The 20,033-nt window shown below is 56.2% G+C and overlaps 2 protein-coding genes across 4 annotated transcripts in view; one reads left to right on the top strand and one right to left on the bottom strand.

Annotated features, from left to right (window-relative positions):
• Positions 1-7,528, top strand: part of SLC4A5 (solute carrier family 4 member 5) — a 34,902-nt gene extending 27,374 nt beyond the window's left edge. For both annotated transcript variants that reach the window (XM_054180905.1, XM_054180906.1), the window contains 7 exons: positions 1,340-1,518; positions 1,624-1,696; positions 1,903-1,971; positions 2,228-2,401; positions 2,536-2,697; positions 6,385-6,452; positions 7,070-7,528. In XM_054180905.1, the coding sequence (XP_054036880.1) occupies positions 1,340-1,518; positions 1,624-1,696; positions 1,903-1,971; positions 2,228-2,401; positions 2,536-2,697; positions 6,385-6,452; positions 7,070-7,235 (891 nt within the window). In that variant the 3' untranslated portion in view covers positions 7,236-7,528. The remainder of the gene's footprint in view (positions 1-1,339; positions 1,519-1,623; positions 1,697-1,902; positions 1,972-2,227; positions 2,402-2,535; positions 2,698-6,384; positions 6,453-7,069) is intronic.
• A 2,578-nt stretch (positions 7,529-10,106) lies between these two features.
• On the bottom strand, positions 10,107-19,444 carry MTHFD2 (methylenetetrahydrofolate dehydrogenase (NADP+ dependent) 2, methenyltetrahydrofolate cyclohydrolase). Of its 2 annotated transcripts, none has more exons than XM_054180908.1 (8): positions 19,291-19,444; positions 16,556-16,740; positions 15,551-15,673; positions 14,932-15,084; positions 14,743-14,850; positions 14,275-14,367; positions 12,373-12,498; positions 10,107-11,028 (listed from the first exon to the last, which is right to left on the bottom strand). In XM_054180908.1, exons 1-8 carry the CDS (start codon positions 19,365-19,367, stop codon positions 10,889-10,891), a joined length of 1,005 nt encoding a protein of 334 aa, XP_054036883.1. In that variant the 5' UTR covers positions 19,368-19,444; the 3' UTR covers positions 10,107-10,888. The 2 variants fall into 2 exon arrangements, 1 of the variants encoding a protein (XP_054036883.1); XR_008463210.1 differs by lacking the exon at positions 10,107-11,028 and adding an exon at positions 12,588-12,767 and having other exon boundaries at positions 12,372-12,498.
• Between the last annotated feature and the right edge of the window lie 589 nt (positions 19,445-20,033).

The raw sequence follows: 20,033 nt of genomic DNA, 5'->3' as shown, positions 1-20,033 counted from the left end.
ATGCAGGGTGCGTCAGAGGGATGCAGGTTGCAGCAGGGAGATGCAGGGGGATGTGGGGTGCCCCATGGCAATGTGGGGTGCATCAGGGGGATGCGGGGTGCACCATGGCAATGCAGGGTGCAGCAGGGGGATGCGGGGTGGGCTCAGGGCAAAACAGGGTGCCCTACAGCAATGTGGGGTGCCCCAGGGAAAAGCAGGGTGCCCCATGATGATGCTGGGCACACCACGGTGATGCAACGTGCCCCATAGCAATGTGGGGTGCCCCATGGGGGTGCAGAGTGGCCTACAGCGATGCAGGGTGCCCCATGGGGATGCAGGGCACCCCATAGCAGGGAGCCCCATGGTGATGCAGGATGCCCCATGGGGATGCAGGGTGCCCCATAGCAATGTGGGGTGCCCCAGGGCGATGTAGGGCACACCATGGGGGTGCAGGGTGCCCCATAGCAATGTGGGGTGCCGCCGGGCAATGCAGGGTCCCCCACGGGGATGCAGGGTGCCCCATAGTAGGGAGCCCCATGGTGCTGCAGGGTGCCCCACGGGGATGCAGGGTGCCCCATAGCAACGTGGGGTGCCCCATGGGGATGCAGGGTGTCCCATAGCAGGGAGCCCCATGGTGCTGCAGGGTGCCCCACGGGGATGCAGGGTGCCCCATATCAACGTGGGGTGCCCCATGGGGATGCAGGGTGTCCCATAGCAGGGAGCCCCATGGGGATGCAGGGTGCCCCATAGTAGGGAGCCCCATGGTGCTGCAGGGTGCCCCACGGGGATGCAGGGTGCCCCATAGCAACGTGGGGTGCCCCATGGGGATGCAGGGTGTCCCATAGCAGGGAGCCCCATGGGGATGCAGGGTGCCCCATGGGGATGCAGGGTGCCCCATATCAACGTGGGGTGCCCCATGGGGATGCAGGGTGCCCCATAGTAGGGAGCCCCATGGTGCTGCAGGGTGCCCCACGGGGATGCAGGGTGCCCCATAGCAACGTGGGGTGCCCCATGGGGATGCAGGGTGTCCCATAGCAGGGAGCCCCATGGGGATGCAGGGTGCCCCATGGGGATGCAGGGTGCCCCATATCAACGTGGGGTGCCCCATGGGGATGCAGGGTGTCCCATAGCAGGGAGCCCCATGGGGATGCAGGGTGCCCCATAGCAACGTGGGGTGCCCCGTGGTGTTGCAGGGTGCCCCACGGTGATGCAGGGTGCTCCAGGGGGTGCAAAGGGGGTGCTGCAGGGTGCATCCCAGGGGAAACCCCTCCTTGCTGGGCTGGGGGGGTGAATCCAGGAGCAGCTTCCCGAGCCGTGTTGCCCCCTCCCGACCCGCCCCCCCCCGGGTGCTGTGTTGCAGAAAGCCGCGGGCTACCACCTGGACCTCTTCTGGGTGGGCATCCTCATGGCCGTCTGCTCCTTCATGGGGCTGCCCTGGTACGTGGCGGCCACCGTCATCTCCATCGCCCACATCGACAGCTTGAAGATGGAGACGGAGACCAGCGCCCCGGGGGAGCAGCCCCAGTTCCTGGGCGTCAGGTGAGGAAGGTTTGGCCGCGCTCATCTTCGGGGGTGGGGGGGGCATCCAGCCGCAGCAGCGGGTCCAGCCGGCACGGCCTCATCCCGCTTCTCTCGCCCTTCCAGGGAGCAGAGAGTGACGGGCATCATCGTCTTCGTGCTGACGGGGATTTCCGTCTTCCTGGCCCCCATCCTGAAGGTAAATAAATCATCTCCGTTCCCCCATCCCCGCTCCCCCCCACCCCCCACAAGCAGGCGTTTGGGGACCTGGGGAAAAAAAGCTGGATTTCCAACCCCCCCCCCGGCCCGGGCCCTGCCACGGCCCCCAGTGTTGGTTCCCATCCCCGGGAATGAGCTGCCGCCTTCCTTGGGATAAACGCCATGGTTTTTTTTCCATGTTCCCAGTACATCCCCATGCCGGTGCTGTACGGCGTCTTCCTGTACATGGGCGTCGCGTCGCTGAACGGCATCCAGGTAAGTGCTCCTCCTCCTCCTCTTCCTCCTTAATGGCCCTGACAGGGTCCTACACCGGGGCAAAAAGGGAGATTTTGACCCCGAAATTTCCACGTGTCCAACATTTCCGGCAGCAGGGGACATCATATATCCAAAACCCTTTGAAAAACCCCTCAAAAAGCCCCAAATTCCCCATTCTGGGGACTAAAAGAGGGTTTATCTGGGCAACCTTGTGGAATGGCGCCGCGGGCTAACGCTGGCCTTCATCCCACCGCAGTTCTGGGACCGCTGCAAGCTCTTCCTCATGCCGGCCAAGCACCAACCCGACTACGTCTTCCTCCGGCACGTGCCGCTGCGCCGCATCCACCTCTTCACGCTGGTGCAGATCATCTGCCTGGCCGTCCTCTGGATCCTCAAATCCACCGTGGCCGCCATCATCTTCCCCGTCATGGTATCGCAGCCCCGTTTAGAAGATTTCGGAGGGGGATTTTAAGGAAATTTTGGCTTGGTCCCGTGGTGGTCGCCAGGTCTTGGCATGAGAGATGCTCTTGCAGATCACTCTCTTGCATCTCTCTCCCCTCCCAGATTTTAGCCCTGATCCTGGTGAGGCGGCTGCTGGATTTTGTCTTCTCCCAACACGACCTGGCCTGGATTGACAACATCATCCCCGAGAAGGAGAAGAAGAAAGAGGATGACAAGAAAAAGAAGAAAAAAGGCAACAAAGGAGACAGCAGCAGCGATGAAGAGGTGGGTGAGGGGGCTCCTGGGAATGGTGGGGACATCCCGGACCGGCCAGGGAGGGAAAGGTCCCACTGAAACCTCCAGGTCAACGGTTTGGGATGAAAGTCTTGATTCACGGAGATGTTTCACTGTAATATATATATATATATATATAAAAAATATATATATATAGGACCGGTTGTTTGAAGGGCTTTAAGTGATGCATAGGGGCTGGCCAGAGGCTCCAAGGGATGCTCAAAGTGTCCAGAAAGCTGGAAAATTGTGGCAAAAAAATGAAATCCTAAGGGAAAAGAGCCAAAATCCCATGACTGAGGGTACGGCACCCAGGGTACGGTGGCAAAGCATCGTTAAACCCGGCACCTCCTGCTGCAGATCCTTCCCCGGGCAGAAGGGCTGAGTTTATTTGGGAAGAGGAAGGCAAAGCCTCCTCCTCCTCCTCAGGTACCCACCCCTAGAGGTTTTGGCTCCCTTTGGGTGCTCCAGGTGGTCTCGGAGCCCACCCAGGCGCTGCCTTCACCCAATTTCCCCCCTTTCTTCCCCAGTTCCCACCTCCCTCAGTCATTAAGTTCCCCATCGCAGCCCCGAATCGGGGGTCCCCATTCCCTCGGCCGTAAGTAAAGAGCTCAGGAGTCCCCCCCGGCATCCCCCACCGCTTCCTAACCGCCCCCAGCGGCGTCCCCTCAGCATTAACGCCACCGAAATGACTTTCTCATTTTTTTCCCTGTTTAGGCTGCTGTAGCAAGAGTTCTTGAGAGCTTTAGCTCATTTTTTCTTCAGTTTGAGCTGGTTGCTCCCCTTGGTTTCCCGTTCCTCCAGCCTGTTATCATAGTGCCCCGCTTTTTTTTCTCCTGCTCTTCATATTTAGGTGCCAGGAAACAAGATCATAAGCATTAGAAATAGAATCTGGGTAAACCAATATGAGTTCGGGGTACGTCAAATATGAGTTTGGGGTACGTCATCTGGGCGTCATCTCAAGGCACGTGGAGGAAAAGAAAGCTATCAGAAGTACTCAACATGGACTCACCAAGGGGAAATCACGTCTGACTAATCTGAGAGCCTTCTATGATGGCGTGACTGGATGGATAGATGAGGAGAGGGCGGTAGATGTGGTCGACCTTGACTTAAGCAAGGCGTTTGACACGGTCTCCCACAGCACCCTCACAGGGAAGCTCAGGAAGGGTGGGTTGGATGAACGGACAGTGGGGTGGATTGAAAACTGGTTGAGGGACAGAGCTCAGAGGGTCGTGATTAGGGGCACAGAGTCTAGTTGGAGGTTGGTGACGAGTGGTGTTCCCCAGGGGTCAGTGCTGGGTCCAGTCCTCTTCGATATATTCATCAATGACCTGGATGAAGGGACAGAGTGTCCCCTCGGCAGGTTTGCTGGTGACACAGAGCTGGGGGGGGGTGGCTGACACCCCAGAGGGCTGTGCCGCCATCCAGAGAGACCTGGACAGGTGGAGAGTTGGGCGGAGAGAAACCTTATGGAATTCAACAAGGGCGAGTGCAGGGTGCTGCCCCTGGGGAGGAATAACCCCCTGCAGCAGGACAGGTTGGGGGTGACCTGCTGGAGAGCAGCTCTGTGGAGAGAGACATGGGAGTCCTGGGGGACAACGGGATGACCACGAGCCAGCGATGGGCCCTGGTGGCCAAGAAGGCCAATGGCATCCTGGGGGGCATCCAGAAGAGTGTGGCCAGCAGGTGGAGGGAGGTCATCCTCCCCCTCTGCTCTGCCCTGCCCTGGGGAGGCCCCATCTGGAGCACTGGGGCCAGTTCTGGGCTCCCCGGTTCCAGAAGGACAGGGAACTGCTGGAGAAGGGACAGCAAAGGGCCACCAAGAGGACGAGGGGACTGGAACATCTCTCTGATGAAAAAAGGTTGAGGGATTTGGGTCTCTTCAGTCTGGAAAAAAGACGACTGAGGGGGGATCTTATCAACGCTGATCAATACTTCAAGGGGGGTGTCAGGAGGACGGGGCCAGGCTCTTCTCAGTGGTGCCCGGGGACAGGACAAGGGGTAACGGGCACAAACTTGACCGTGGGAAGTTCCATCTCAAGACGAGGAGGAACTTCTTTGCTGTGAGGGTGGCAGAGCCCTGGCACAGGCTGCCCAGAGAGGTGGGGGAGTCTCCGTCTCTGGAGACATCCCAACCCCGCCTGGAGGCGTCCCTGTGCCACCTGCTCTGGGTGACCCTGCTCTGGCCGGGGGTGGGACGGGGTGATCTCCAGAGGTCCCTTCCCACCCCCGCCACTCTGGGAGTCTGTGGTTCTATGATTCTATGATTTTAAAATAAGCAAACCGCCTTGATGGCAGTATTAAACTTTTGAAAGGCGGAGCTACATAAAAGTAAAGAAGCCAATCGGAAGAAATTAAAAGGCGTGGTGGGTTTGCTGGCAGTACGGAGATTGTTTAAAGATGTCACAGTAGATTCTCGGTAAGTGTATTCTCCTCCATTAAAATGAATTAAAAAATAACGGAAAAAAAGCAAAGGTAGTTGAGCAGCAAAACAAATGCCATTGGGGAGGAACAAAAATTGGCTGTATAAAAATGGCTGTTGGGTTCAAACATAGAAAGCAGAAGGGAATGTCAAGTTAAATGAGGGGGGGAGAGGAACGTAAACTCGGAAAAGATTTTTGAGGTGTATGTTGCCAAACTCATGAAACCTAATAACTTCTTCAAATATAAGCTGGGGAGGGACTCTGGAGCAGGGAGGGGAGCCATGGGACGAGGGGGAAGGGTTTTACACTGACAGAGGGGAGATTGAGATGAGATCTGGGGAAGAAATTGTTTGCTGTGAGGGGGGTGAGCCCCTGGCCCAGGGTGCCCAGAGAAGCTGTGGCTGCCCCATCCCTGGAGGGGTTCAAGGCCAGGTTGGCCGGGGCTTGGAGCAACCTGGGCTGGTGGGAGGTGTCCCTGCCCAGGGCAGGGAGGTTGGAATTAGATGGTCTTTAAGGTCCCTTCCAACCCAAACCATTCTATGATTCTATGAAAGACGCAGCCTGGATCCGTCTCACCGAGGCCGGGAGAAGCGTTTGCCGTATTTAAAGCCAGTTTGAAAGGATGCAGCGGCCTCGGCGCTGCTAATAATTTAATATTCCAGATGGCTGGAATATTAAATTCCAGCCAGGGCTCTCCTGGGTTCCACCCCCCCCCTCCCCGAGCCGATGCTGATGGCGCTTTTTTAAAAATAACCGATATATTTGGGAAGGTTGTGAGGCCCCGAAAGCAGGGGAGGCGGCGCTTGTGGCGGCGTTATCCCGGCTGCCGAAGAGCAGGTGTGTTCGATTTGGCTCAACCTCCCGCCCGAAAGGTCGTACCCGAGCCGGCGCAAAGCCAGCCATGACCCCCCCCCACCCACCCCCCCAAAAAAAAAAAAAAAAAAACAAAAAACCGCAGAATAAATTTGGGGTGAGTTTATTCCAGCTCGGCACCAGGTTGTATCGCGATGCCGGCAAGTTTTAACGTGATAATCCGTTGATTCTGTCCTCAAGCTGCTGCCATCGGGGGCTGGTGGGGTCGTTCTCTGTCTCGAATCACCCCAAAAATCAGCATTTCCTGGAGCTTTTCTCCTCCTCCCACCGGCCGGGGGATGCCGGACCCAGCGGCAGGTTGGGGGGGGGAGGGGAATGAGTGGGGTTTTTTGGGGGGGGTTCCTTCCTCACCTGGGAAGTGTTTCGCCTCCCTGTCCCCCCCCAGGAAAGAGGTCCTCCTCCTGGAGCTCTGCGTTCTGATTCCTCCCCCAACGGCTCAGACATGGATCGCAGGTAAATGGCACCCAATGGGCTCCCCCGTCCCCGGGGAAGGTGGTGGTGGGGGGGGACATTTTCGGGGTCACCGGCCGATGCTTCCGGCTCAGCATCGCTCGCTCGAGCCGGTTGCCATCGTCCTCGGGGTTTTCTCAAATATCCCAGTCTGTTTTTGCAGCATCCCTCGGGATTTTGGGGGCTTTCCTTTGCTGGCACAGGCCGTCGTGTTGTTGGGAGCGGGGCTGGGGGGGAGGTGGGGGGGGGGGCCCACGTGCCCAGCCCGGCACGAGAGGGCAACGAGAGATGAAATTATTTTATTTCATAACGATTAAATTATTATGAAATTATTAGAGCAATAAAAGCGCCGCTGGGTAACAGGCACAGGGATTTTTAGGATTGGGATGTACATCTCAATCCCGAAAGTTTGGGATTATTCTCCACCCGCAGCCGCGAATGCTGCAGATTGTCCATGTTAAAGGCTAAAATATTCTATTTTTATGAGTTTTTACTGGCGGTAGCATCATCCGGAGCCCTTTGCTGGGGGTGCTGGGGTGGTTTGGGGATACAGGTGCCCAGCCGGGATGCTCACTTCCCTCTCTCCTCCTCCTCCTCCTCCTCCTCCTCCTCCTCCTCAGCATTACGCTTCACCTGAAGATTTCGTGCCCGTCGTCTCCCGCATTTAACTATTCCCGAAACCCCATCTGCGCCGTGCCCCAGGTGAAGATCGAGATGGAGTCGGACTACGAGGACACCGACACCGAAAAACCCCCTCGGGACATGGGCAGTGAGACCACGCTATAGTCCCGCGCAGCGCTTCCTCTGTGATTTATATATATATATAGATATTTATATATTCATATATATATATAAAGCAAATTGGGCTTATTTTTCTATGTGAGACGGAGGAGACCAGTGGCCCCAGGGGGCCGTTGCTCCGGTAGTTTTTAGCGTCACGAGTTAAACGCGTTGTTGAATTTTTCTCCCTTTCTGCCGGGCGAAGGCGTCGCCACTGGTGGCGAAAAATGGGGCCGAAAAGGTGGAATTGGTGATTTTTGGCCTCCACTCGCCCCGGAGCCACCGCTGGGCTGGGGAAGCTGAAGGTGGCGGGGGCCGTGGGAGCAGCCGGGATGCTGGGGGCGTTGGTGGGGAAGGGGACTGCTGCTGGGGGATGGTTTGAGGGGGGTTTTCGGGGCAGGGAGGAGGTTCGCATGGCTGAGATGGAAGCCGGGGGGGAGCGCACGTCCCCGCTCCCCCATCCCTGAAATCGCAACGCGGCTCTTGGGGAGTCCCGTTTGGCGAAGGGGATGGTGACAAGGCTTTGTGTTGGCCAGAAGATGCCAGTCCCAAGCCCACGGCCACGGGGAGTCCCTTCCTGCGGCACGGCATCCCAGGGGGATGCAGGAGGGACCCCCCCAGCCCTGGAGGGGGAGGCGTAGGAGGGGATGGGAAGGCATGGCAGGAGGGGATGAGGAGGCACGGCAGGGTTGTGCAGGAGCTGGTGGCCTGGAGCGATGTCACGCAGAGGGGAAAGAGGACCAGCAGCTCCGGTTTAAGGGCACCAGCAGCCGGGCTGCGGCGGGAGAGCAGAGCAGGGAACGGGACCTCGGTTTCCGCAGGGGATGCGGGATGGTTTCTACTGGGAAAGGGGACCGGTCGTTGCGGTGAAGCCATTTGGTCACCCGTTCCCACCCGCAGCTCTCCCAGGGCCACCGGGGCTGGTCCCAGCCCTGTCTTTCCTTCCGGACGGGAGCTGGAGCCGTGATCTGACCGGACGAGCCCACCCAGCCCCGGTGCCAGGGGTTTCGCCCCCCGACTTTACCTCCTCCATCTTGGTGATTCTTGCTGTGGTTGAACAGCAAAGAGCTCGGAGCGGGGCAGGGAGAGCAGGGGTGTCCCCCGCCACGTCCCCAGCCCCGCTTTGGGGCTGCTTGGTCTCCCTCGGGATTTCGGCTCCGCTGCCTTTGGGGCCTCGGGGAAGGAAGGGAAGGGAGCGGGTTGGGAGCCAACGCGGGCGCCCAGCTCCGTCGGGCTCTGCCCAGCTCTCACCACCTTTTTTGTTTTTTTCCAGCAGCGCCCAGGCTTTTAAAGGGTTTTGTTTTCCTTCCTCGCACGGGCTAAGCCCAGCTGCCGTTTAGAAACAGCGGTCTGACGCGACACCCCCCCCCCCCCCACCCCGCTCCCCGCTCCAATCTGTTTCTTTTCCTCCTTTTTGCTAGGTGGATTCTTATTTTTTCTTCCTCCCCCCCTCTATTTCAAGCCTCGCGGAGCCCCAACCCTCCCCCTGTGCAAAACCAGTCTATTTATACCAGCCCTACGGGGGCGGGGGGGGGACGGTTCTGGGACACCAGCGAAATATTGCAGCTGGTCTGAACCTTTGCACGGGACAGATCCCAGTTCTCTGTAAATAGTCGAGTCCAACAAAAACTTGAAGGCAATTTCCTATTTATAGCAAATTTATTAATTTTTTTTTTTTTTTTCTTCTTTTCGGGTCCAAGCGCCCCTCCTGGGGAAAGGCGGTGAGATAAATGACAGGGTGTTAATTCCGTCGCCGCTTGAGCGAGAGCCGCGTAGCTTGACGTTAACATTAAGAACGCTTTCGACTGGAACGCGCCGTGTCTGCCTTGTAGCGTTTTGTCCCCGTCTCCCGTGCGGTAGCCGACGCGTGGGACAGGTAGCCTTCCCCTTGTAATCAAACAGGTTCATTTGCTTTATCCAGTCCATCCGCTCCGTTACCCGCCGCCCCCGGAAAGGCTTTGTGGACTCTGGTAGATGTTTCGTAGAGCAGAGCTGAAGCCACTCTCGCAATCCAGCTTGTTTTGATTAAATTTGTTCTAATTTTGCACGGTTGAAACACGGGGTTTATACTTTTTTTTTTTTTTTGTATACGAGAACAGTGGAGTGTCTCGGATTTGCCACCTCCATCACAGTACCACTTTAGCCGTTTTGTATTTATCGGTGATGCAACCCAATAAACCTCCTTCCAACGAGTCTCAGCTCTTAGCGTGTTTCTGGTGCAGAGCCCTCGAACCGCAACTTTCCTTCCCAAATTTAGTGGGTTTACAAACACTCTCCCCTCCGGGAGAGCGCCACAAACCCGGGGTTAGTCCCAGCTCACCAGGAAGAGCCCCTTCAGCGTCACAACGGCCCTTTCCTGCTCCCAGGAAGGGGGGGATCAATCTTTCCAGGGAATACGCGAAGAGGAAGGAGGCCCTGACTCACCTCGCTGCCCACAAACAAGAACCGCCTGTAAGTTTTTTTTTCCATCCCGCCAAGGCATCGCGACTCAGGTAAGGTTAATGTTTGATGGATAATTAGCGCTTGCTAACAAACTCATTAGAGGACTAAGTTTGCGCTGTCGGCTGGATGGAGCCCGGCAGCCGAGCGGGTTTTGTTCGGGTGTGAAGGTAAGAGACGCCCCTCGCTTCAAAGAAGAGGCCGAGCTGGAAAAGTGGAAGTTTCCGAACAGAAAAGGGGTTATTTTACCTCAAACCGGGACGCGTCACAAACTGGGGGCAGCCGCTGCGTCTCAGTTAAACGTGGGGAGAAAGCCAGACCGAACCCTGCTCTGCAGGGACGGCACAACCGCTTTCATAATCCACTGCCGGGGGCAGCTCCCCTTTTCTGGGAGAAACGAAAAACTTGCTTAGTAATAATTCTAGGACACAAGGAGGGTTTGTGTTTTGTTTTTTTTCTCTTTTTCTTCTCATACTTTATTTAGAGTTAGCCTGCATTATTCACTAAGTACTCGTACACTCTCCAATACAGTCCAGGAAGGCTCCTGCGTGCCCAGTGTAGACACCAAGAGCCCCCACCTCATCGTTCTTTGGTTAGAAAAAAAGGCTTTTAAAAAACTCACCGTCCAAATAGCAAAAAAAAAACCAGCTTAGCCACACACTAGAAGAGCATGTTACAACAAATCTGCCGCTGCCCAGGGCCCCAGGACAGACATATGGCTTATTTTTATATATGTATATTTTTATTTTTTTTTTAATTCAAGTAAAAACTTCTACAGAAGAGCTCTAACTCAAACTAAACATCCAGCATCGAGGAGGAGACTTCAGCGCGAGTCAGGCTGAGCCTTTGTGAGAACGGAACCACGAAGGCGGTTGCTTGCGCACCACGGAGCGGCGCTCTGCCTCCCGCGGGGATCGCTAACGCCACACCGAGCTCCCGGGGGAGCCGCACACCCGGGGCCCCACCGCTGCCTGCTCCCCGCAGGGGCAGGGCCGGCTCACGCAGAAAGCAGCTTTGCTAGCGCGAGTAGGCCAGGAGTGTAGATGCTCACACCTTAGTACGACTAGTGCGCATATGCTTCAGCTTCCAATAAATACCTATGACCTCAGAGCAGGAAATTCCACTTCCAATACAATAAATAAAAATATTGCATTTTCTATCGGCCTGTTTGGGAGTCAGTTTGGAATGTCGTTTTCAGTGCTAAAGAGAGAGTTCCCACGTTAAGCTGTTAATGCTTCCAGCTCTTTGGGTTTCAACAGCTTCTTGGCGGCGATGATGGTGTTCTTCATCAGCATGGCAACCGTCATGGGCCCGACTCCTCCCGGGACCGGGGTGATGTAGCTGGCTTTCTTCTTCACCCCTGCGGGAAGGAAAACCAGAGCTCAGCACGCAAGTCAAGAGCGGTGACGCTTACCAAGCCAGCTGGCCAGTAGGAAGCTGTAACCAGTCTAACGTTGCCCAAATTCCTTCAAGCTTGCCGCCTAAGGAATAGTGGTTTCCCAAAGCGTTGTTTTTTCCCCCGTTAGCCAGGGCAGGGGGGAGCACACCGTAGTCTGTCCATCCCTGCTACTGAGCAACCTCAACAGCAAAGCCCAGGCTGGGGGAAAAGGCAAAAAAAAAAAATAAAAATCAAGGTCTAACAGCTGGACTCATAGCACAGAAACATCAAGTCCAAGACTAGATGTGGGCTTCAAACACGCTCTTGTGGCTGGCACCAATAAATACCAACTGCCTGAACGTTCACCCTCTCTCTCTCTTTTCCAGGAGAAGGTTCCCGTGGCTGTCACCAGGCACCCGGAGGTGCAGGGCTCAGCGCAACAGCCCGTCTGGGCGCTGTCGCAGCTAAGCGGTGAGCGAGGCCAGCGAAACGCAAGCCAGAAGGTAAGCTCTGCATGGTGTTAGTTAAGAGCAGGAGTGATAAGTTGGAGCAGAGGCAAAGCAACCTGACTGCTTCGGTTCAGGCTGGTTCTCCGCTTTGCGGCATACAGCTTTCCCACGGCATATGGGGTCACAAGACCCCACCTGGAATACTGTGTCCAGCTCTGGAGCTCCCAACAGCAGAAGGACACGGAGCTGTTGGAGCGGGGATGGAGGAGGCCCCGGAGATGCTGGGAGGGCTGGAGCCCCTCTGCTGTGGGGACAGGCTGAGAGAGCTGGGGGGGTTCAGCCTGGAGAAGAGAAGGCTCTGCAGAGACCTTGGAGCCCCTGCCAGTCCCTAAAGGGGTTCCAGGAAAGCTGGGGAGGGACTCTGGAGCAGGGAGGGGAGCCATGGGGCGAGGGGGAAGGGTTTTACACTGACAGAGGGGAGATTGAGATGAGATCTGGGGAAGAAATTGTTTGCTGTGAGGGGGGTGAGCCCCTGGCCCAGGTTGCCCAGAGAAGCTGTGGCTGCCCCATCCCTGGAGGGGTTCAAGGCCAGGTTGGCCGGGGCTTGGAGCAACCTGGGCTGGTGGGAGGTGTCCCTGCCCGGGGCAGGGGGTGGAACAAGATGGTCTTTAAGGTCCCTTCCAACCTAAACCATTCCATGAGTCCGTATTACAGAAAGGCTGCACCTTTGCATATGGTGCAGTATTGGGTGCACCAAGCAAGAGAAGACAAGCATTGGTCTGCATCTGCTCTGTCACACGAGCTAGGACCTTCCCCTCCCCTTTGCAGCGCCCTGGATGTTTAGTGCTCAAGGAACCAGATGCAGAGTCTTTCGTACCTTCAAAATCCACATCCCCAACCAGTCTCGATTTGGCAGTGACGGGATCCTGCACTCGCGTTATCCCCACATCAATAACTGCAGCTCCTTCCTTGATCATATCGGCCGTGATCAGATTGGGTATGCCTGCAAGGAAACAGAACCACACGCTCACGGTGGTGCTAAACAGCCCCCTGGTCCCCCTGACCCCCTCTCCACATTATGTTTTGACCCACCTGGGCCCTCCTGCCGCACAAAACAGTTGGACTCTATAGTCTTAAGGGTCTTTTCCAACCTAAACGATTCTATCATTTTATGAAAGGCAAATCTACCCGCAGCTGCACAATCCAGCGCTGCTACTTGATGTTCAGCTCAGGAGTTTGAGTGGTTTACTGATAACCTCAGAGTGTAAAGAACTGGCATCCACTCCCAGAGGAAAAAAAAAAAAGAGAGGTCTGGCCGTGATCCCGTGAGCTGGGACCAAAGCACCCTCTCCAAGTTGAAACCTTGAAGCTCCATTTGAAGATTGGGGCTGCATTTGTTTATGCAGCCCCAGCAATGGTTTTCGCACCTGCACTAAGCCAGCAAGCTGGAACACTGTCCAAGACCACCGCAGACCGGCTTGGCGGAGGCACTGGCTTCACCCAGGGGCTGCGAAACCCCCAGCGTGACAGGGGCAGGGAGCAGCAGCTTGGGGCAAAGCCGCCCTCTGAAGGGTGGGGTGCGTTTGTCTGGTTCTGCCAGATACCGCCTCATTTTCTCTCCTCCCTCCCCACAGGCTCACACCCAGCTTCTGCTGCCAAACAGACACCCCAAATCGGCTCAGCTCCTCTGCTGATGAACCGTCTCCATGCCAAGGGTACAGCCCGGAGAGGAGCACGCCTCCGAGTGATTCCTTGTGCTCTGAAGATGGCACTGCAGCTGTCCCTCGGCATTTTGACGCTCTCTAGGTAAGCAGATGCTATCTTGGTATTTTTGTTCTCCTCCCCACATAAATACAGAAGCGTCTGCACGTGTAACAGAGCCTGTCTGTAGCTGTTCTCTAGATCTGATCAGGTGCTCGCTGGCATACCAAGCCCTCCGGCCAGATGTTATTTTACATTTCAAAGGCAGAGCTACAAATACCTCTGCTGGTAAGATCAAGTATGCGGCTCCTAGGCTTAATCACAGGATAAACTGGCTGGCTCAGAGAGCCACCTCCAATACTCTGTTCAGTTTCGGGCCCCTCACAAGGACCTTGAGGCGCCGGAGCGTGTCCAGAGAAGGGCAATGGAGCTGGTGAGGGCTCTGGAGCACGAGTGTGGTGAGGAGCGGCTGAGGGAGCTGGGGGTGTTCAGCCTGGAGAAGAGGAGGCTGAGGGGAGACCTTCTCGCTCTCCACAGCTCCCTGAAAGGAGGGGGTAGCCAGGGGGGGTCGATCTCTTCTCCCAAGGAACAGGCGGTGGGACAAGAGGAAACGGCCTCGGGTTGCGCCAGGGCAGGTTCAGGATGGATATTAGGAAAAATTTCTTCCCGGAAAGGGCTGTCAAGCATTGGAAGAGGCTGCCCAGGGCAGTGGTGGAGTCGCCATCCCTGGAGGGATTTAAAAGCCCGGCAGACGTGGAGCTGAGCGACGTGGGTTAGTGGGGGTTTGGGCGGTGTTAGGTTGATGGTTGGACTCAATCTTAAAGGTCCCTTCCAACCTAAACAGTTCTATGATTTTATGGTTCACTCTGTGTCCTGGCCCTCGCCTAGGGCAGCTGCTGACAGCCGTGAGAGCACCAGACTCTCCTACACTGACAGAGCTGCTTCAGATAGGGAGGCCCCAGGACATTCAATACCAACAGGATCATCTCCTGCAAGCAAGGATTCCCATCAGAACCACCATGCTGCAGCGCGGCGCCCTGTGCACGCCTTGCCTGTGCTGTTAAGAGTCAGGTCTTACCTGCTGCTGCTACCACAATATCAGCACGGATCGTGTGTTGCTTCAGCTGCTCCTTGGGAGTGTAGCGGTGGGATATTGTGACTGTGGCATCACCTGCAGGAGTGGTTACATAGAGCTTGTTACTTCACGCGTACTGCCCAAACCCAGCCACTTCGCTAACTTTTCCCCTTCAAGAGCACCCATGTATTTAGCAGGAACATCAGGGCCTGACGACAAACCCCAGGGAACAGCCTACGAAGTCAGAGGGATCTGGTAAGGAAGAGGATAAGGACTCATTGAGGAAGGCTCCGAAATGTTACAAGACTGACTACCTGCAGAGTTAACTCCTCAGCCTTGACCACAGCCCGTGTGATGTCCCTAAGGCGCTCCTGGGACCGGTTTAGGAGCCTAAAGAGGACGATGTGACAGGCCGAGGGCTTCCTCCCGCAGCTGCCTGGCCCGCAGGCTCTGAGGCCACCAAGCTCCTACCTCCTGGGCGCTCATGCCTGCCGTCCGTATGCAGCAACATGGCGATGGGCATGCCCACGTTCTTCGACCTGCCAGCCACCACCACGTTCTTCCCCAGCGTTGGGATGCCTGCAGAGGACAAGATGGACTCTTAAAACAAACACAAGCTGGATTTATGTCAGACAGCAGCCAAATAATGCAGCAGCTTACCAGTTCTCTTAATGATCTCCCACACCCCCCACGGGGTAGCCGGCAGCATGGAGTACTGGTCAAGGCACATGCGCCCCACGTTTATCACGTGAAAGCCATCAACGTCTTTGTCTGGAGTCACGGCGTTGCAAATCTTGCGCTCATCAATGTGTTCTGAAAGGGAACAAAAGTGCTTTAGCCCTAAGGATCAGCCAAAACCCCGCTCTTTGCGGTCAGCCGGAGCCCTGACCTGCTGCACCAGCCCCTTCAGAGTTTGGAAGGCGGAAGCTACTCAAGACTTCCAGCAAGCTCAAGGCTAACGGCTCGCAGCAGGAGGGGACTGGAACCACTTTAGGACTAGAGCATAGCTAATGCTGAGAGGGTATTTTTAGGCAGCCTCGGCGTCACAGCCAAGTTCAGGCTTCTGGCTCTGGAAGCTGATACTCCCCACAAGAGAATACATTTCTGAGACCCCCCCCCAGCAACTTAACTCCTACGGGCAGCTGTGGTGGAGTCGCTGCATCAACATCTTTAAGCTGCATCATGGCAGGGTGCCACCTCTCGTGTCACAGGAGAGTCCCTGTGCTACTCCTTAAAAGCTTTGTGTAAAAATGAAAGAGATGGAAATCTAGCTACTCACCGGGTAAAGGAAGCTGTACTAAGAGGCCATCCACGTTGGCATCGTTATTGAGTTTGCCAATCAAATCCAGTAGCTCCTCTTCAGTAATAGAGGCCGGCCTGAGGATGGTTTCACTGCTGATTCCTGCGCAATCATCGAAAGCACTGCATTAGAAAGACACACGTGCGCAAGTGGGAGAGCAACTTTCTTAATCCGCGTGGATTTAAGCTGCCCTGTTTCATTGCTCTACCAAATGCGGCAGGCACACACCAAGGATTGCATGCTTTGGGTAACACCAAGCACATTCCAGGCTTGAGCCCTTCCCAAGACTTGCGAGTTATGGTTGAGGACCATCAGTATCGGTCTACTGACCTGGGAAAGACTATTTGAAAGCAGAGACCCTCCAAGTGCAGGGAGGGCTTGGAGAAACCTAACCAAAGTGTGCTACGATGAAGATGCAACCGCACCTCCTGTGGTCCAGTAAGCCTGAAAAATCTCAGCTCCAAAAAAGGCTTCAGCAGCACAGAACCCAAGGAGAAATGAAACCATTTATTGCCTCCTAGCCCCTTTCTGCACATTTTCTCCAGATGCATACTTGGCTGAGCACCGAGAAGGACCTCAGCTTGTAAGTTTGAAAGGAGTCAGAGGGTAGCAGGGCTGCTGAAGGATGATTGTGTGTCGGGCAGTTGAGGAAAGAAGGCAAATCAGAGCCCTGTCTGTAGTTCCTACAGCCCTAGGAAGACTGCAGATCCGAACTACAGAGCTTGGTGTGGCCCTAAGGGATTCAAATGGCACAATGCACATGTGAACCGTGTCAGTAACTACATCCCAGTACAACAATGAAAGCAGCCAAGAGTCACAGCAAGCACTGGGGCAAACGTGGACTGCCACGCAGCTGAGGTGAAGAGCTGCCAGATGGATGCATCCCAAAAAGCTTGCCCTAGCCTCCAGCATCGAGAACTCCCAACTAAAGCAAGATAAAACAATCACTTGCTCCACTTTTTCGGAACGGAGTGCAAGACGTACCGACATCAGCAGCCGCTTTGGTTTTGTTCAGTACGTAGGAGTGACTCGCTGGGTTTTCACCGACGAGAACAACGCTGAGGTGAGGTCTCTTGTTTCCAGCCGCTACCCACTGCTCAACCTCGTGACGGGCTTCCTGCCTGATCTGCCGGGCCAGCTTCCTTCCAGAAATCACAACCGCATCATTTCTGTGACAGAGAAAGCATTACCAAAGCAGTCAGCATCGTTACGACCATCAAAACCAAGCTCTGTGCAACACAGACCAGGAAAAAGTGGATGCCAACCACAAGCCAGGGCACAAAAGGCTCTCTTACTCGCCCATGAGCCTATTGCACCTTTATGGCAAATCATGTTAAGCAGCGTATTTCAGTCTTAGTTTACAGCTTTGCTGCCCAAAGCGGGGATCGGCAAACAAAACCGCCAGAGAGACCAACTTCTTTGTGCAGGCGGAGAAAGCGTATGCACTGTTCCTTCTCTGCAAGGCCAAGAGCCTGCGTGTATCGTTCGCCTGGCGCGTGTTTCGAGCTCAGATATTATTAGCTCCCATTTTTAGAAAGCTGGTCACCCGTTCCTTGCGAAGGCATGACAGCTTCACTACAAAGGACTTACACAAAGCAGAACTCGCTCCACGCAAGCGAAGCTTCCACCAAAGAGGTTTATTGAGTAATTCTGGCTCGTTGGATGCAGCGCCGGAGGCAGAGCGCGCCGTGCTTCTGTACCAAGTGCTGTTCCCGGAGATCCTCGTCCCCCACAAATTCCTTGGGGAGACCGTCAGCCCATCTAGCACAGCATGCACCTTGTGTGAGCCGATCTCATGTCCTCCCCTGCTCAAGTAATTGCTGCAACGGCTACAATCGTATTTTCAGGCTGTTAAAGCTGGGCTGGGGGTATGCGGTTTCACCCCCTCTGACAGACTCCAGCGTCTAGCTGGAGCAGAAGGGACACTTGCCCCTTTGAACCACGTCAAAACAGCTCCTCGCGTACATTTCTGGACTAAATTGGTAACGGGAATATCCAGTCACTGCCAAATGCATTCCAGGCAACTGGACACCCTGCAGTATATAGAAAGGCTGGCTTGACCTACAGCTAACTGGGAGGCCACGGCTGCCAGTCCCCACTCACAGCAGGCTGTCCACACTCCTCACGCTTGTTTTTTTTTTTCCCCTTCAGGTTATCACTGTAACTCTTACTTAAACATCGTTCTCATACACTAATCGCTTTGTGAGAGGATTCACCTTCAAATTTCACTTCTAGGCTTCGCTACGGTATTTAAGTCTTGCCTTGCTGCAAGGTATCATGACGAGCACCTTACTCACTTGCCCAATTATTCCCACCTCTGAGACGGGGCAGGCAAAGATGCTCCCTGCAGCGTTACTGTCATTCACGGTGCCTTCCTGAATCGCAAGGACCACCCCATTTCTGAAGCAATCACCAAGCAGTGTGCATCATAACTGCACAAGCCACTCTACTTGCCACAGGAATCCAGGAGACCCACAGGAGAAAGCCCAACAGCACCGAGCACCGTTTCCAACCCTCCCTGCACCACACCATACAACAAAAGCGAGCTGAATTGCTGCAGTTCCTCCTCAAAAATCCATCCGCTGCCTGCTGTCCAGACCTTCTCCTGCCAGGATCCTACCTGAAGTCCAACACTGCTGTTTTCTGACCTTCTCTAGGTACAATCCCAATCCAGGAGCTCTGGGGACAGCTGCCACCGGGGAGAACCACCACAAGAGCCGCTGCAGACCCACACAGGACAGCCACAAGGTGCCATCCCAGGTAGGAAAGTCTTTTGCCTAAAATACTTAGAGACACAGAGGATCTTTTGTGCTTTCTTAATCCCCGACCTGCTCAAATATGTCATTTTCCCCATTCAATGGGAATTAATTTTTGCTTCACCCGTAACAGCAATCGCCCCAATCAGAATTTACATTAGCCATAACCAATAAAAACCCATTCCAGACCAACTGGTCTATAAATTAAATTCTAATATAAATTCTTATATTTTAGCTTCAGAGCTAAACCGCCATACACCTACCTATACGTAAATGGAATTATTATCAGTACCTACCAAGCCAGGGAGAGGAGAATTCATTAAACCAGCGACACTTCATGCCAAGAACCCACCCAAATCTCTCCTTACGTAAGCCTGAGGCCAGGGTGCCCAGGCTGGGCTCCCAGGGGATGGGGACAGCCACCAGCAGCACCCCTGTGACCCACGGGGAAGCCAAAGCAAGAGCTAGGAGCCCTGTTTCGAGGAGGGAACAGCAGGGAAACTAAAGCACCAGCACAGCCAAAACTAAGGGGAGATGGTGCGGAAATAGAAGGGGAAAGATGCTGGGGGTCTCTGGTCCCTCTCACACCGCTTAAACCCGGGGGGATCCCGCGACCTGGGGCCTGAGAGGCCCCTGTGGGGTGCAGGGAGGGCCCGGTGTCCCCCGCCCATGCCCGGGGAGAGCCCGGTGCCCCCCTCCCCGTCTGAGGGGAGCCCAGCACACACCATGCAAGGCGGGAGCGGGATTTCATCAGCCTGCACCGCTCGGGGCGGCCACTGGGGGCCCACCTCATTCATTCCCGGGACCGGCAGGGGAGGGCCAGCCCTACCCCGGTCCAGTGGGCGACGCGGGGCGGGGGGGCGTCAGGCCTCCCCCTCCTCAGTCCGCCGCACAGCGGGACTAAGCGGTGGGGGCGGGCCCCATATCCCGACCCCCGATACAGCCCCCCGTCCCGGGCCGTACCTGGCGGCGCTGAGGTGAAGGAGGCGGCGGCCGCGGGGGCGCAGGGCGGCGCGGAGCGGGCAGAGCGCGGTTGCCATGGCAGCGGGAGAGGGGCGACGGCGGGCGGCGAGGGACACGCGACGGCGGGCGGCAGCGCTCCCCTCCGCGCCGCCCGCCCGCCCTTATATAGGGCAGAGGGTCTGGCCCCTCCCCTCCCGGCGAGCGGCGGGAGCCAATCGCCGCGACGAGCGGCGCGGAGGGGAAAGCTGAATGGCGGCGGAGAGGGAGGGGGCGGGACGGAGCGGGAGCTCCGCGGCTGCGATTGGGGTAGAGGGGAGAGAGGCGCTCGGGAGAGAGGGGGTGGGCGGGGCGGAAGGAGAAAGAGGATGTGATTGGCGGAGACGGGCGGGGCTCGGCCTCCCTAGTTGGGCACGGCGGCGCTCATTGGCTGGGGCGGGGAGGGGAAGAGGGGCTGCAAGAGGGGCCGCGGGTTGCGTAAGGCGGGGGCGGGGCCGGGGGGCTGGGGGCGGGGCCAGGGGGGTCAGGGGTCAGGGCTGGGGCGGGGGTCAGGGCTGGGATCGGGGCTGGGACTAGGATTGGAGCTGGGATTGGGGTTGGAGCCTGGATTGGGGATGGGACTGGAGCTGGGATTGGGGCTGGGATTGGGGTTGGAGCCGGGATTGGGGTTAGAGCCTGGATTGGGGATGGGACTGGGGCTGGGATTGGAGTTGGGGCTGGGATTGGGGCTGGGACTGGAGTCGGGG

Source organism: Rissa tridactyla, chromosome 20 (genome assembly GCF_028500815.1).
Source record: "Rissa tridactyla isolate bRisTri1 chromosome 20, bRisTri1.patW.cur.20221130, whole genome shotgun sequence".
Taxonomy (NCBI): Eukaryota; Metazoa; Chordata; class Aves; order Charadriiformes; family Laridae; genus Rissa; species Rissa tridactyla.
This window is presented reverse-complemented; position numbering and strand designations above follow the sequence as displayed.

What these genes read in the sequence shown, in the direction of transcription:
- MTHFD2 (XM_054180908.1), bottom strand. Translation starts at nt 19,367, where the DNA reads ATGGCAACCGCGCTCTGCCCGCTCCGCGCCGCCCTGCGCCCCCGCGGC. An exon ending in GGAGATCATTAAGAGAACTG is followed by an intron (nt 14,851 to 14,931) that starts GTAAGCTGCTGC and finishes TGTCCTCTGCAG; the next exon opens with GCATCCCAACGCTGGGGAAG. An exon ending in CAGGCATGAGCGCCCAGGAG is followed by an intron (nt 14,368 to 14,742) that starts GTAGGAGCTTGG and finishes CCACTCCTGCAG; the next exon opens with GTGATGCCACAGTCACAATA.